Here is a 15,815-nt window from a genome sequence, read left to right as displayed (position 1 = left end):
TAGACGTCTGCTGCAGCGTGGACTGCGCTCAAGGGACTCCTTTATACAGGATCCCCCTCACGCTAAACCATCGCCGCCTGCGGCTGCAATGGGCCAACCAGCATAGGGACTGGCGTGCTGATTGGCAGCGTGTCGTGATTTCTGACGAATCCCGCTTTAATTTGTAGTACCATGATGGCCGCATTCGTGTCAGACGCTATGCCGGTGAACGCCACCTTCCGGATTGCGTTATCGAACGCCACAGTGGACGAACACCCGGAGTTATGGTCTGGGGTGCCATAGCATATCATGGACGATCTCAATTGCTACGAATTGTGGGTAATCTGAACAGCAGCCGGCTCATCAGTGAAGTTCTACAGCCCCAAGCTGTTCCCTTCCTTCAAGCCTTGCCAGGTGCTGTATTTCAACAGGACAATGCCCATCCTCATATTGCTAGGACTGTGCAATCCTTCCTTGCATCGCGGCAGGGACAGCTTCTTCCTTGGCCTGCGTATTCCCCGGATATATCGCTGATTGAACATATGTAGGATTTCGCTGGTCGGTGTCTCATTCGTGATCATCGTCCTGTTGCCTCAACTGACGAACTTTGGGTACGCATACAAACAATATGAAATGCTCTTCCTCAGGCAGACATTCAAAATTTGTTTGACTTCATAGCACGTCGGGTAACAGCACTTATTGCTGCGCGTGGTGGTTACACAAAATACTGATTTTGATCTCTTGTTATTGTTTGTTTGCTTTGAAAATTTAATCAGTTATTTGTATTACTACTAGTCAGCTGTGTATTAAATTTCATTTAATTATGATGATTCCTTCATGGTGTTGTAATTTTCCCAAACATGAGTTCATGTATACAATCGAAAATGTTTTTAAGAAAAATTGTTTCTGTATGCAAAAAATAATAAATAAATAAAAAATATGAAAACGTCTATGTGTGAAAACTAATTAAACTTAAATAAATTTATTGAAACGCTATAAATCCTACTAGTAGCATTTAGCAATCCTTGCACGTTAATATACATACGATAAAATAAATTTTCAAATTTCATCAAAAATGTACTTTTTTTTTCTTCAACGTATATAAATACATCTCCATTGTTTTTTTCGAATTTTACGTAATACAGTACTTAATATTTATAATGAAAGAAAATATATTATAAATATGCAGTCCGGAGTTGATTAATTTAGCAGTTGAATTTGCTTAAAAATGTAATGACATTTTTTTTTGTATATTAATAATGCATTAGTATTACAAAATAGTACCTATTTATACGACTTAGATACGTTGTATTATGTAATGTTGATAAGAGAAAACACGAAAGAGATTTTAAAACTCCAATTTGTTGCACCCTTTGCTATATTTCTACAATATACGGAAATAATACTTAGATTTAAGAGTTTAAACAATCATGTGTACCTTTTAATGTATATCATTAATGAAGTAATCAAAAAGATTAAAATTATCAATGTGTGGCACTTACCGCCTGGTGTTGTAGATGTCTCAGCTAAATTAAAAAAAGTAAAATATAAAAAAAGGCAACATTTTTTGCAAAAATAAGGAAAATTAATTTTTTTAGAAGTATTCTATTTTCTACACAGTTTTTCACTTAATTGTTATTAATAAAAAAAATGAAACAAAGGAATTATTAAAATGAAATTCGTTTTTTTCTTTATTGATAATAGTAAAACATTAAGTTTACAATAAACATTCATTATCTAGGAAATATGGCCCTCATAGTTTGCTCAGGAGATAGGTCCAAAGATTGGACCCCTTGATGGTAATCGATTTTTTGCGTATCCTGTTGGATCCTGTTTCTCTGATTGCCGCTACCCCCCCCCCTTATTTTGGGGGCTGGAAATCCGAAACTGTTAAATGAAAGGTATGTATATTCAGAGAAAATACATTTTAAGTCTGATTTCGTAACTTTAAATATCGTCTAAACTAGTTATTTAACATATTAAGTCATTCCCTCAATCCATTAAAATGAATTTCTAGAAAGTGAAGATCCAATTTCTGGATCAAAAATTATTCAGGGAGGTCCATTTTTTATTTTGTGCACTGTAAAATTTTAATAATCATGATTCTTTTTTTTATAACTCAATGGTAAGGATATCTAAATGATGACTAATGGCATTACTTTTTAAATAAAAAAAATGTATTTTAATTTTTAAAAAAATCATTTTGTAAACGAAAAAGTACATTTCAGCATTTACCTGGAGTAGTAAATTCATCTCTTAATTCTGAAAATAATAAAAATCTCTTTTTAATAATAAATAATGAAAATAATAATAATAACTCCGATCAAGCAAGTCACCCGATCTTTAGTCACTTTTATTTTTCTTTAATGTATCAGACATACAGAAAAAATAGTTGGAATACATTATCAGTATGCAGCTGCTTTCAATTTTAAATATTTGAATGTAACTATATTCAATGTTGAGTAGTTTTCGATCATAAATTTCAAATTTATTAATTAAGTTTACCAAAGGCATTCCAAGAACTGGTGTAAATTATTAGAAAATCTCAAAAAATAAATATCTGTCACATTTCTCTTTCATGAAAGTTTTAAGGTGTCTGCTCTTAATAAATTTAATAATTTCAACAAAATTATCAATTTTTTCGCTTATTTTTCAAATAAAGCCTTTTTTAAATTTACAAAGATGTGTTAGTTTTCATAGAGCTAAATTAAGGAAGTTTAATAAAAAAAAAAATGCATACTATGATCCTGACCGTCAACGATAAGAAATTACAAGTTAGCAAACTCGTAAGAGTCCTGTAATANATATATATATATATATATTTATTAAATTTTTTTTTCATTTTTATTTATAATTTATATTATTTATATTTGATATCTATATTTACTTACCAACGATATCTGAAAAATGAATCAGCAATAAGTTTATTTATTTTACGAAATATATATATATTTTTGCTAAAATAATTTATCAATTTAAATTATGTATATAATATTTTGCTTGTTTTTAAAGAATAATAAAGTTTAATCAAGCAATAAAATATAATTCGTAAGATATTTTATTTACCTTTATAAATTTCTGAAAATATCAATAAAGAACGGATTATAAATAAATAATATTCATGTACAAAGAGAGAGGGCAAGTAATATACAACAAAAAGGAACACCAAAGTATTAGATTAAATAATGAAATCAATGTCGTTACATTTATTCAGATTTTTTCTTTCGTGTTTCATGCAAAGAAACTTTTTCTAGAAAGAAATATATACGACAAAGTACACAAAGGTTTGAGCTGTTAAGTAAATTACATTGTTAAAAGGGATAAGTCTTAATGAAAGAATAATCTGTCTTTTTTTTCTTATGTAAAATCAGCAAATTTTAGAAATAAGGTAATGAGCATGAAATTGCATAACTTGTCTTGCTTAGACTTTAATATTTTAAACAAAATCAAAATTTCTTTTAAAAAGCTTGTAAAATACGAAAAAAAAAGTAATTTTTTTAATATTATGTTTAATATTATGGAATAGTTTCTTTGTTACTCAATTTATTTTGAACCACGTTATTACCATTTTCAGTGCAATGAAACTTTTCTTGTAAAACCAAAAAGAGTTTAAGTACATTATAAAGATAAAAATCTTCATGATAACGAATAAATTTAACTTGATATTTACCGTTTCCAACATCTGTAAAAAATTTAACTTGTTAAAAAAAATTCCATAACAAAAACATACAATAATGTGTGCATATTACACTATTTGCTAACTTGAAATATAAATTAGAGCTAAATAATAAAAATACTTCTAAAATTGTTAAAAATGCCTATTTGCAAATCTGAAAACATCCATAGGATTCTTACGATAGAGCTAATAGCTGATCACGAATTATAAGTTTCTCACAATAAACTGAACATGTAAAACAAATTATATATAGGGTATAACACTAAATATAGATAATTCCTTATTGATTTTCGCTTTCAAGTGATAAAATTTTTTAATATTATGCAGATATACCTTAACTATTTATAGCAATAATTATTTTTATTCTTTTCGAAAACTAAAAAGAATTGAGAAAATCTGTTCTAAAACCAGACAACCACTAAGAGAAGACCAAAATTAATTTTAAACATTACTTTTAATTCAAAACAGGGGTACTAAAAATTTCCAGTTCTATGTTGTTAATCTATGACCTTTACCATGATAAATAAATGGTCAACTTAACACAGAATTAATATACATTTTACAGGGAAATAGTATACATTGTTTTAAGATTAAATATTTTTTTTATTTTATACAAAGCATATTAATATTTTCGTCAAAGATTAAAAACTATAATATTTATTAAATAAAAAGTACTAATTATATTATTATGAAATTATAATTATTGAAAAATACATTCGATGGAAAAAAAGACATCCTTTAAGTTTTTTTAAAGTTGTAAAGTTTTGCTCCTTAAGTATTCTTTTCATTTCAGTTTATATTAATTTGGTTGCTTTGGTTTAGAATATGTTATATAGATTTTTTCATTTTACCACTATGTCTCGAATATAAAATAATTGACCTTAAGATATTTATGCAACAAACACAATTTAGCTAAAAGAAAAATTTTAAGACTTACTTCCAATAAAGTCTAAAATGTTAAATAACAAAATTAATAGATGTAAAATGACATATTATTATTAAAAAATACAGTAAGTAATATAAATAACAATGTATGTCTATCTGCGCGTGTATGGGAAATATGTATAAACATAACATAATTATCGAAATTCAGTTCAACTCATGATATTTCATTGTTTAAAGGAGCATTATTACTAAAATTAAATTTAAAATAAAGCAGCGGTAAAATATTTTTCTTCATTTATTCAACTTGGATTTTCATTCCAAACTTCTATTAGAAAGAATTTCACTATAATATGTGTGATTATTTGCTCCCAAATAGCAATTAATTGTAAGTCTAACTTTTGTAAAGTTATATCTGGCAACGGTGAGTAAAATCAGTTAATTCAAGAAAACGGCTTTTGACGTCCTTCTAAGAAATGGGATTTTTGTTTGTTCGAAACAACTTTTTTATTAGCAGCGATCAGGCATACACTGTAGGTTGTAGTTTTTACAAAAAAATAGTTTAAAGCAATTTTTTTTTCAAAGGAAATGATTATGGCAAATTTTGCACTAAATTTAAGACGTTTATTTTTTGCATTTTTTGTACAACTGGATAATATACTAAGTAGAAATCAAATCCCATTGTCTTACTAAGTAAATTGGAAAGTAATTTCGTTTTTTCTTTATCTGCAGCAGAAGCCTCAACCAGTTAATTCATCAATTAAGTCGTTCTCCCTTTATAAATTTTTTATTAATAACAGTTTTTTTTTTAAATTTTTGATTCACGTAATAGTTTTCATTTTAACTATCAAATATCAATTGTCGAGGCCAAACGTTCAGCAATATTTAGTTTCGAAAACACAGAAATATCATCGAAGATGGAGAGAAAACAAGCCAATGAGCACAGAGAAGATATTAAGACAGAACGCCTGTGCCAAAAATAGGTCAAGAAGAGAGATATATTGCTAAGCCAAAACAATGCAACCACTCATACAAGTCACCAAAAAGTTTAATTATTTTAGAGGGATGTAAAATGCATCATCCAATACAATTTTTTAACCCGGCACTTTCATATTAATACTTGTTCTGGTTTTGGCTTATTTTTAGAAGGCAAAACCTTTACAGTAAATGAGATTGTCAAAAATACCATGGTAAGTTTTTTTTTACCAACTAGAATAGATGTTTATAATAATAGAAGCATACCACTACTAGAATTGTGGCATAGTCCTTATTAAATTAGAAATCACATCAATCGATAAAGTTACATAAAATATTATAAAATCTTCGTCTTTTTTCTAAACTCTTTCCTGAACAATACCGCACTTTCCGGAACAGTACCGGATCATAGACTGAAACTATAATTTAACATACTATAATTACAAAACTCTTCACTCTAAATATAACAATAAAATGTGTAGTTAATAGAACATAATGTTTAAATAGTTACTTGTCACTTGATCAACTATAAATAGAACAAAATTTATAGAATAAATTACGTGAGCTACTATAAATAGTGTTAGAAAAGTGCGTAGCGTAAATTTGAATAAATTATATTTCTTAAATGATAAGTATCGCTAAATACATCGTCTTATTATTTAGATATATTATTTGTCATTGGATTGATTATGTATTTTTATGTAACTTTTAGAGCTTACTTAAATTTTTTAGTTTAGGTTTGGATATCAGAACTATTCTTGGATATTATTTTTCAAATTTTGTGAATCAAAATTTTGTTCTGGAGAAAGCAATTAATGATATTAAATTATTATTTCCCTTAATTTTATTTAAAATTGCAAAATAAGATCATTATAAATTAATTAATAATAAATCAGTGCAACTTTGAATTAAAATCTTAGTCAGACAACATGTCCTACCTACCAGACCTGGCTAGTATGACAACCACTAAATAATAAAATAGCCATGTAACAGAGAACAAAACGCGTTTATATATCTTCTTCGATTTCACATTGTCAAATTAATGAAACAAAATCATAAAAATTTATCCAGTACTGTACCATGTTTCAATGACTAAATAATTATTGTGATAGATAGCTTTACACCTTTCTAAGCCATTTTTTTTTTCAATAACGTAATGTTGTTCCAAAATTGAAGAATTTTACCAAATTTGTAGTTCTGGTATAACCAAAACTACGTATTTTGAACAAATATAAGTGATGTATTATGAAATATTAATCATGATAAATACAAATTAAATATTAAAATTAATAACTATTTTCTTATATTTTAGATTTCAGCATGTTATATAAATATTAAAACTTATTTGTTTGAAACACAAACCCGTAAAACATTTTACAAGTTTGTTTGTATTGCAGTAATATGCACTGAAAAAATTATTTTAAAACTACAGTACTATATGGCAATGATGTTTGAGAGAGATCTTAATTCTGGGTAATGAAACCAAATATTTATACCATTCATATGTTAATTTTTTCATTCATATGGCAACGGCTAACCGGACATTATAGATTTTAAAATTATAGCTCTTATTGCCACACGGCTTAGTAAAAATAATCAAACAAATGATGGTTTTTATGCCAGGCTCTAAGGTATCCTGATAAAATTACTGCATTTGCTAATTTTATCACGTATTATAAAACTATATTTTATTATTAATTTTACCAAAATTCTTACAAAAGCGCTTCGGTAAGAATTACCGAGTTGAGTTTTTTTGGCTTCTCTTAGATCCAGAAACACTGTAAAGTTCACTATATAGTCGTTTTGAACACAAATTTTTTCGTAGAGTCATATTGAAATAATTTGGTTTGATATATATATATATATATANATATATATATATATATATATATATATATATATCAAACCAAAGTTGCTTTCATGCTAAGTTGCATTTTCGGAAGACGACTAATATCAGCAAAATCAAGTGTGGTGGGCGTGGTATAGCAGTACCTGTTATCTCCATAAAAGGTATATTATTTCTGAAAAATTCAATGTGGTATTGCAATGATTAAGTGCAAAATATTAGCAAGATGTCATGTGATTTCTTGGAATCGTGTACAAGCAGTTAGATGAATGAAAGCAGGATAAAATATCTCCACTGTGGTCGCAGTAATCCAGTAATCGGAGTGTCAAAAAGTGTCACCTCGAGATTAAAAAAGCTTGCCAATGGGGGAAATGCTCAACGATGGCATGTTGTTATTCGTTGCAGGACAACCGCACCTCCAGAGGAATAATTTGCATCCCCAGTAGAGAAAAGGAACAGAAATGTCATTCGCAGGCAGATAGCCGCAGAACTTGCCACAACTACTTGTACACATGGTTTTGCCGAAACCATCTCACAATGATAAAACCAAGTTGGTTTTCATGCATGGAAATCTGCTCAATGCCCTTCACTTTAACCACACCATCGTCGAGAAAGAATACGCTGGAGTTAGGAACGTATTGGTTGGGATAACCAGAGAGAGACTATCCGAAGAAGCATAATTCTCTATGACAAGTGATTGTGACTACTAGTTAGTGTGAAGAGAAAGGCGAACACGTTGTGCACAACAATAGGTTCCTGAACGTAATCAGTATGGCCCAGGAGTGCCGAAATGAGCACGCATCATGCACAATAGCTGATCACCGCTTCACATTGTTGAGCGTAGTAAAATTACATCGCAGTGGTATTGCAGAGAGATAATTCTGGATCATGCTTGTCTATTTAGGGTTGTGGTAGGTCCAAACTTTCCATTTATGGACGACAATGTGTGACTACACAGGTGGTTTAAGATATCGGGCACACCAGAAAGTAAACATATTGTCCGTATGCAATAGCCTGTGTACTCCTGGGACCTAAATATTATAGAGCTAGGAAGCTCTTAGTAGACGTGTTTCACAAACAAATGCCCTTGCCAAACTGTGCCTGAGCTAAAAACGATTTTAGAGATGAATGGATCATAATCCCCCAAAGACTTTTTGATAGTATAGTAGACAGCATAAATAAGTACATTAGTACTTGAATTATTCATAATCTTACTTAGGTGCTCATTTTTGTTTCATTCTAGCAATAAGACCCATTTTTTATGTCTGTTTGGAAATCGTCCAATGAGCATCTTTTTTATTTTATTTTTATTATTTTTCGATAAGTCTATCTTTGAAATATTTTGGATAATAATAAATACATATCACCTCTACTGAATATGTTCTTAGTTTTTTAGTTATTAGTTTTTATTCAATCAAGGTCCTTTATTAATCATTCCGAAAAACGCAACTTCCTTAGCAATTGTGAAATAGTACATATATGAAAATGAAAGATTTCATAAGTAACTTCAATCTAATTTAACTCTTTTTTTATAAATCTTTATTATTTGTTTAAATTCAAACCGAAATGGAAATAAAATAAGCAAAATATATCAAAAATGTATTATTAGAAAAAATTAAAACTGGAAATTCCAAAGTTTTTAGATTATGAAGTTTTTAAATTATATAACTTACATGTAGGAAGGTAATCAACTATAAAAAAAAATTCAATAAAATATTATTAGCTGGAATCATCAAAATAAAAATTTTTAAAGCTTATTCTAATTAAATTTTATGAAGCTTATCAGATTTTATTCTAATTAATGTTTTACTATACCAGCAATACTTACACATATTGAATGCTAAAAAATAATTAGAATTGCTTTTAGAAATAAATAAAATTTAAATTTGGATAAATGTATTTAATAGAAAACAATGAGTGCTCTAATCTTGAATGTCTAATTTTTAATGTGTTATTTAATTTTACATTTTGCTATTTTGCCTTCGATTTTTTAAACATACATTAATGTTTTAAAATGTCACTTTCAAATTAGTTAATAATTTTTTCTGAGTTTTAATTTTATTTTGGTGCATTTTTGCACTCTTCATAAAATGTTAACAGATTGATCGCTTCTAAGGTGTATGATTTCTATTAACATAATTTAATCTTATAATCGATGTATTTTTTCGCTATTATAACTATATGGTTTTAAGCTACCAATTTAAATAAATGTCAATTTCAGTATCACGATTCAAAAAATACTTAAATTGAAGCATGCATTTAACGAAACAATGATACTTTATCATATCAATTGTTTTATTTCAGAAGTGAATAATATTATTTTAATTTTGAATACACGTGTAATATCCATCTGTTACATTTAGGCTCTGACTTTGGATAATGGAACATATGTTAAAAAATAAATACAACTTATAATACGGCATAGAATTGCACAGTTATTTATAAATGCATTTTTCAGAATAGACGTTTTTATATGACACATTGAAGGTTTATTCAGCAATTAAAGGGAATAATTTAAGAATTGATTATTATTCGAGTAGACTATTAAGAGTTGATAAGAATAAAGTATATGCGTTTTAAATTTTCCGTTTCGTTAAAAAAACATTCACATTTAAATTTCAAATGAAAAAAAAATGTTTAAATATTAAAAATTTATTTGTTCATATTTTTCTAATATATGAAGTAATTGACGAGTTAACCGTTTTATGATGTTTCATATATTATTCATTAAATGTACAATATTGATCATGTTATAATCATTTAATATAAAATATAATTTCATTTTATCAACTATTTTAATGGTGATAATTCTGAGTATTTCAGTTATATACTGTATAAAAATAAAATAAAACAACATACGATTTGGCAGAGCTGAAATAACAGAGTTAGTAGAGGAAATTAATTTTTGTAAATTTTTCAAGAAAAAACATAATGCATATTTAAGCCTAACACAATACAAACTAATAAAATAAATTGTAATTGCTAAAATATATATATTTAGAACAATAAAAAAGAAACTGTATTTTTTGGCCATTTTCTTCAAATAATTTCTTATTATAAAAATATAAATTCGTAAAATGAGTAATTAATTATATCTTATATTTTTAGAAGGATTTGAAGAAGTGTTAAATTCCTTTAGAACAATACAGACTTCGTTGAGTATCACGTTATCAGAAATTATTATCATTCACCTAGATTTACCAAGTATGCTTAGCAATTTTTTTTTTGAATTTTTGAATGATTATTTTTAGTTATTCCAGTTTTTTAAATTTCAGATCACTTAATTTTATAAAGTACGAAACTAGAATTTATTTCTCATCAAACTTACTCATCGCTCAAATACTCTACAACAGAATACCTACAATGTCTTATACCAGCTTCGGAAAATAATTTTATCTCCAAAAATATATATCAGAATTCATTTATAATTCAAACACGTTTCAATGCTATTTTGTTTGGCAATATAACATCCTGATAATACATGAAAAAAACTTTCTTTAGAATACTTTACTTACTTTACTTTACTTTAGGATATTCTTTAATTCGGTATTAAATTCCACAGATAATGCAATAATAATTGCAATGGAAAATTTATAATAAATATTAAATATAGTGTTGTTTTAATGCTGGGTAAAAATTTGTCGTCATAATCCAAAGGTTCAACTTCGGTTTTTCATCGAAACGCTTCTTGGGAAAGAATAAATAACTGTACTTATGCATCATCCTCAAACTTTCCATCGCTAACTTAGGAATAAAAGACCTTGAATTTTGATTATTTGCACTTGCTATTAAAAGCAAACCTTAAAATGTATATTCTCACATTAATACAAAATACCTAAGATTTCATTATATCACGGTCTGTAAAAAAAATTTTAAAAAATGTCAAAATAGTTCAAATAAATAAGAGTGAAATTTGAAAACTCCAAATATCATTAATCATTTATCATTATTGATGTATCTATAATCAATTTTGAGCAAAATGTAGTAGCATAGTGGTAAATGTATATTCTCAAATAGGGAGAGAGTCATATGTGAGAGAGATTTTCCTTCACAGCCGCAGCATTCGATCTAAGGACGTCCTGGTTCGTAAATGAATGCATAACCAACGCAGCTGTCAGTTTAGACATCTCCAGTCCAGAGAAAGTTAGGAAGCTTTATATAGTGACCGCAACAATGACACATCATGACATACTAATTTACAACTACAATGGTACAAGAACTCGAACTTTGGAGAACACATTTTCCAACAGCTTAATTAGGAGATAGGTAATTTTAATTTCATTTTTTTTTACTGTTTTGATTTATCTTAAAAATTTTAAGAAACTGGAGTGTATGTAATGACGCATTGATGCGAGGGCTGCTTTATAAAGTTTTCCAACTCTCTTTGGTCTAGAGCAGGGATGGACAAACTACGGGCCGTGGGCCGCCAACTGTGGCCCGCCGGAAGGTTTATCAAACCCGTGGACAGAATTTTAAATTGCCGATCCGTGGCGAATATAAACAATATACATTATACATCCATTTTCTTGTCTACTTTGTTTAAAGCCATTTTTGTTCTTTCTTTTTTAACATACTGATGACCTCTTTACTTTCTCTATTTTTGTTCTACAAGACATAGATTGATGGAAATAGTTAACACAGACAGCTTCAATTGGTAAAATGTGAAAGCAGAAGTTCTTTATAGAATAGCCGTAGATTGGCCCCAACTAGTGTTTGTCTTTCTTGAGGAGCTGACATATGGAATCTAATATAGGTGAATTGTACTTCATATGAGGCAGACTAAGCATTTTTAAGTTCCAACGAGCGGATTTTTCTACCCGCTCGAGTTCTAACATTATTTACTAAGTATGGAAAGATTGCACACATACAACGTCATTGTAAATAATGGTGAAAATATTAAATGTATAAAATGGCCATCTAGGTATGCCCATCTATCAAAAGTTTGCCTATCATTTGTTGGTCTAGGGTGTACAACAATGGTGGGTAGAACATCCTACTATGACCCCCGGAAATCTTTAGTTTGAATTTTGCAGTGAGTTAAAGAATGTCTCTCTCGCACATTTTCCCTCTAAGTCACAAAATGCAAAATCTCTATGCATTTTGCTCCAAAATTAGTATATGCTGCAAATGAGGTTTTCGCTTTTAACTGTTGTTTATTTGTTTTTGACACATTTTTGCTCAATTTAGAGAAACCTTTCTTACAGTATGGTTATACCAAAATAAATTAATATTATTTTTCTTTACTTCGATATATTTCATTCAATGATTTTCCTTATTTTTATAAAATATCGTAACGTAAATAAAATTTTCTCTTATAATCTTGAAAATATATTTCAGTATATTGTCGGACAGATTCTATTCTGGAACTTAAAATGCTTGTTGAATGCAGAGAATGAATATGGTTCAAAATGCGTATTTAAGATGTTGATCATAGCTATGTAACAAAATGGACCTTGCACATGATTCCGTTATTCAAATTTCCCCATTAAAAATTGTTCTTTTCCTTAGAGAATAAACTAATAGATCCAAATAAATTCGAAATGTGATATCATTTATGAAAATATTTCAAAAGTTAAAAATGATATGAGAAATTTGTAAAAAATCCAAAACTTTATTACTTATTAAATTTTTTGAAAACTTGTTTGTTTGAAAAAGTTTATTATTTTGATATTAAATTTTCATTGTACGAATTTAGATTTTCTTAAAAACATTTATCATTTAGAGTTTTGAATGGAAAGAGATCAAATAAATAGATACATCTGTAGTATACCCATTCACCTCATAATTTTGTCACACACGGACTGTGCTTAGTGTTTAAAATTTTACTAAATTCCTCGTTTAGTTTTGAAATTAGGATTGAATATTTAAAAGGCGCCATTTTTTAAAGCACGCATTTTGAGCTGTTTCCAAAATAAAAGCTACACAGATGTATAAATATTTTGAACTTTTTGATGTTATTTTCTTACACCAATAAATTTTCTTCTGAATTCCTCGTAAATTAGTTTCAATTGTAAATTAATTTCATTAATTTTTTTCCTTGCACATTAATTTCATTACAAGTTAGTTTTTTCTTGATGAAAAATGTATTAATTTCAATTTTTTTGATAAATATCATGAACTTCTTCATTTTTTATTCTTATGCCAATAAACTTTCTTCTAAATTACTTGCAAATTAATTTCAGCATCACTAATTATGTTACACACAGTATAATTAATTATATATGTGTAATGTATAGATCTTAATATTTTTATTCTTAAGAAAAATTAATAAAAGAATCTATGAACTTACGAGCAGCTGATGATCCAACTGTAACATTAAAAAATTTTTAGAGTCGCATCGAATAATAGCAATTTGGAATTATCAATGAATTATTACAATATATTACCAACGCTGCATATGAAGATTGCGATGAAAAGACGGAACGACATTTCACTTCAGAATTTTCTTTAAAATCAAAATTAATCAAAATTTCAATGCAGGAACTACAAATCTGCTTTTCCCCGTAGCAAGTTAAAGACTGGAAATTTTACTGGTTGCATTTTTTATGACAGTAATTCTGCTTAGTTTTTAGAAATAGTACATAATTTGATGCACATCATAGTCAATAAATTAAAAATCTAATGAAAAAGGAAATAAAGCAAGCAATAAAAGATTTTATATAAATATAAATGAAAACATTATCTAATACAACTAGGAAAATAAATTAAGTACATTTTTTGGACAAAGAGAAATGAAAAATATAATTTAAATACCTTCCTGAAAAGCTTTCTTCTTCGTTTATTTCGCTACAACGAAGCTGTGTAAATAAATTTTTATCTGAATGATTGCCTTTTGTGCTTAAATTACGAAATCCGTATGTGAAATAAATAACTGTAATAACAAATGTATACATGTATGTAAAAATAAATAATATTTTATTATGAGATGGTAAATATACATGATATCAAAAATTTATTACTTTTACAGAAGTTAAATTAAAACGGAAATGAATGGCAATGTTAATATAAATAAAAATGAGTATTCTTTTTCTATATATTGATCTTTCATACACACAAAATTATAAGTTTCCCGAGTCTGCTTTTTATTTGCAATTTAAGGGCTTTCACGAATTATAATCCTAAAAAGGCAATGTTTAATTTCAATAGAATTTTTTTCTGTTTTGAAAGCCCTTTTTTTAGACATTTGCATCTAACTAGTGTTCTTTTTATTCAATATTATTATGAATTTTTTTAATATATTTCGAAAATTTAATCAAATTTTTTCTATTTTCATTCTGTTTTAAACAGAATATAGTATTATAGAGTGAATGTAAAATCTTCAGTCCTTACATTTATTTCGCGCATAAAAATTTATTTGTTAAAATCTCATTCATAAGTCAATCATCAATAATTTTCAGAGTTGTTCTTCTTTTTCCTGCATGTTAGTGAAGTGCTTACAAAATCTTGTTCTTGTAGACCAACATAAATTGGTATTGCAACCCATGAGAATGATTCCAGCAGTAAGTGAAAGTGGTATAAGTGTATATCTTAAGAAATATATACGATGAAGACCTTTATTATAATTTGTTCTGAGTGTAATTTGACTTTCTTTCCCTTTTATAAATTAATAAGTTTCGATATAACGTTTTATGCGAAAAAAGGAATGAAGTCAGAGTTTGAAAGCTGTATTCAAAAACAAATATTTATTCATTATCACTCATTCATTCACATTCTCATAAGTCATTCATCAATAATTTTCAGATTTTTTCTTTTTTTTAATAGTGTCTAGTAATTAAGATTTCATTTAATGAAGAGCATTTTACATGTTCGTTGCTATAACTAACTCATTCCAAAATAATGGTTCATAGATATGGCATATTATGCCTTAAGTTAAGAAAATATCATGGTAGTGATGTACTTATAAAATGTTGATTGTTTTTGTGAATTTGCTGTACCTAAATTGGTATTGCATAGCTTGAGAATGATTCCAACTGTAAGTGAACGTGGAATAAGTGTATATACTAGGTAATATATGATGAAGAATTTCTTTATAATTTGTGCTGTGTGCAATTTCACTTTTCTTCTCTTTTATTAATTAATAAGTTTCGTAATAACATTTCATGTGAAGAAATAACTTGTACTATTGTTGACATTTTTTGTTTATTTTCAAAGCATGGAAATCAAACTTTTAAAGCTGTATTCAAAAATACATGTTCGCTTCAGAATGAGAAAAATTACAGGCAAACTTCTAAAGTTCTGTAGACTTTTTATGGCTCTATGGGAACATCAAAATCATCGGTAATTTTTCTAAAGCTGATTGGTAATGATTTTAGTAAAATTATCAATAAAATAATATGGATTTATTAATATGTGCTACAGTATATCTAACTACTTTATTATATGTAACTACCGTATAATTTGATTTTATTAACCTGAATTATGTTTTTTTGCCAGAATAATTATACCATATTCTGCAAC

General features: G+C 27.7%; 1 protein-coding gene and 1 long non-coding RNA gene across 18 annotated transcripts in view; both read right to left on the bottom strand.

Annotated features, from left to right (window-relative positions):
- The window catches only part of LOC107444702 (uncharacterized), a 13,012-nt gene extending 10,673 nt beyond the window's left edge, over positions 1 to 2,339 (bottom strand). For 3 of the 15 annotated variants that reach the window (XM_043041651.2, XM_043041656.2, XM_043041661.2), the window contains exons 1-2: positions 2,215 to 2,330; positions 1,482 to 1,505 (exon numbers count right to left, since the gene is read on the bottom strand). In XM_043041651.2, coding sequence (XP_042897585.2) covers positions 1,482 to 1,505; positions 2,215 to 2,232 — 42 coding nt within the window. In that variant the 5' untranslated portion in view covers positions 2,233 to 2,330. Of the gene's footprint in view, positions 1 to 1,481; positions 1,506 to 2,214 lie in introns of all 15 variants that reach the window. The other 12 variants (XM_043041658.2, XM_043041657.2, XM_043041663.2 and 9 more) reach the window with 8 other exon arrangements.
- Positions 2,340 to 2,799: 460 nt separating this feature from the next.
- LOC139425155 (uncharacterized) lies at positions 2,800 to 14,424 on the bottom strand. 3 transcript variants are annotated; one of them, XR_011636412.1, is made up of 7 exons: positions 13,745 to 14,090; positions 13,648 to 13,665; positions 9,187 to 10,229; positions 9,032 to 9,049; positions 4,593 to 6,038; positions 3,046 to 3,661; positions 2,800 to 2,879 (listed from the first exon to the last, which is right to left on the bottom strand). It is a non-coding gene; the product is annotated as an uncharacterized lncRNA (long non-coding RNA). The 3 variants fall into 3 exon arrangements; XR_011636411.1 differs by having other exon boundaries at positions 3,046 to 6,038; positions 13,745 to 14,091; XR_011636413.1 differs by lacking the exons at positions 2,800 to 2,879; positions 3,046 to 3,661; positions 4,593 to 6,038; positions 9,032 to 9,049; positions 9,187 to 10,229 and adding an exon at positions 10,236 to 11,216 and having other exon boundaries at positions 13,745 to 14,424.
- Between the last annotated feature and the right edge of the window lie 1,391 nt (positions 14,425 to 15,815).

Source organism: Parasteatoda tepidariorum, chromosome 1 (genome assembly GCF_043381705.1).
Source record: "Parasteatoda tepidariorum isolate YZ-2023 chromosome 1, CAS_Ptep_4.0, whole genome shotgun sequence".
Lineage (NCBI taxonomy): Eukaryota > Metazoa > Arthropoda > Arachnida > Araneae > Theridiidae > Parasteatoda > Parasteatoda tepidariorum.
This window is presented reverse-complemented; position numbering and strand designations above follow the sequence as displayed.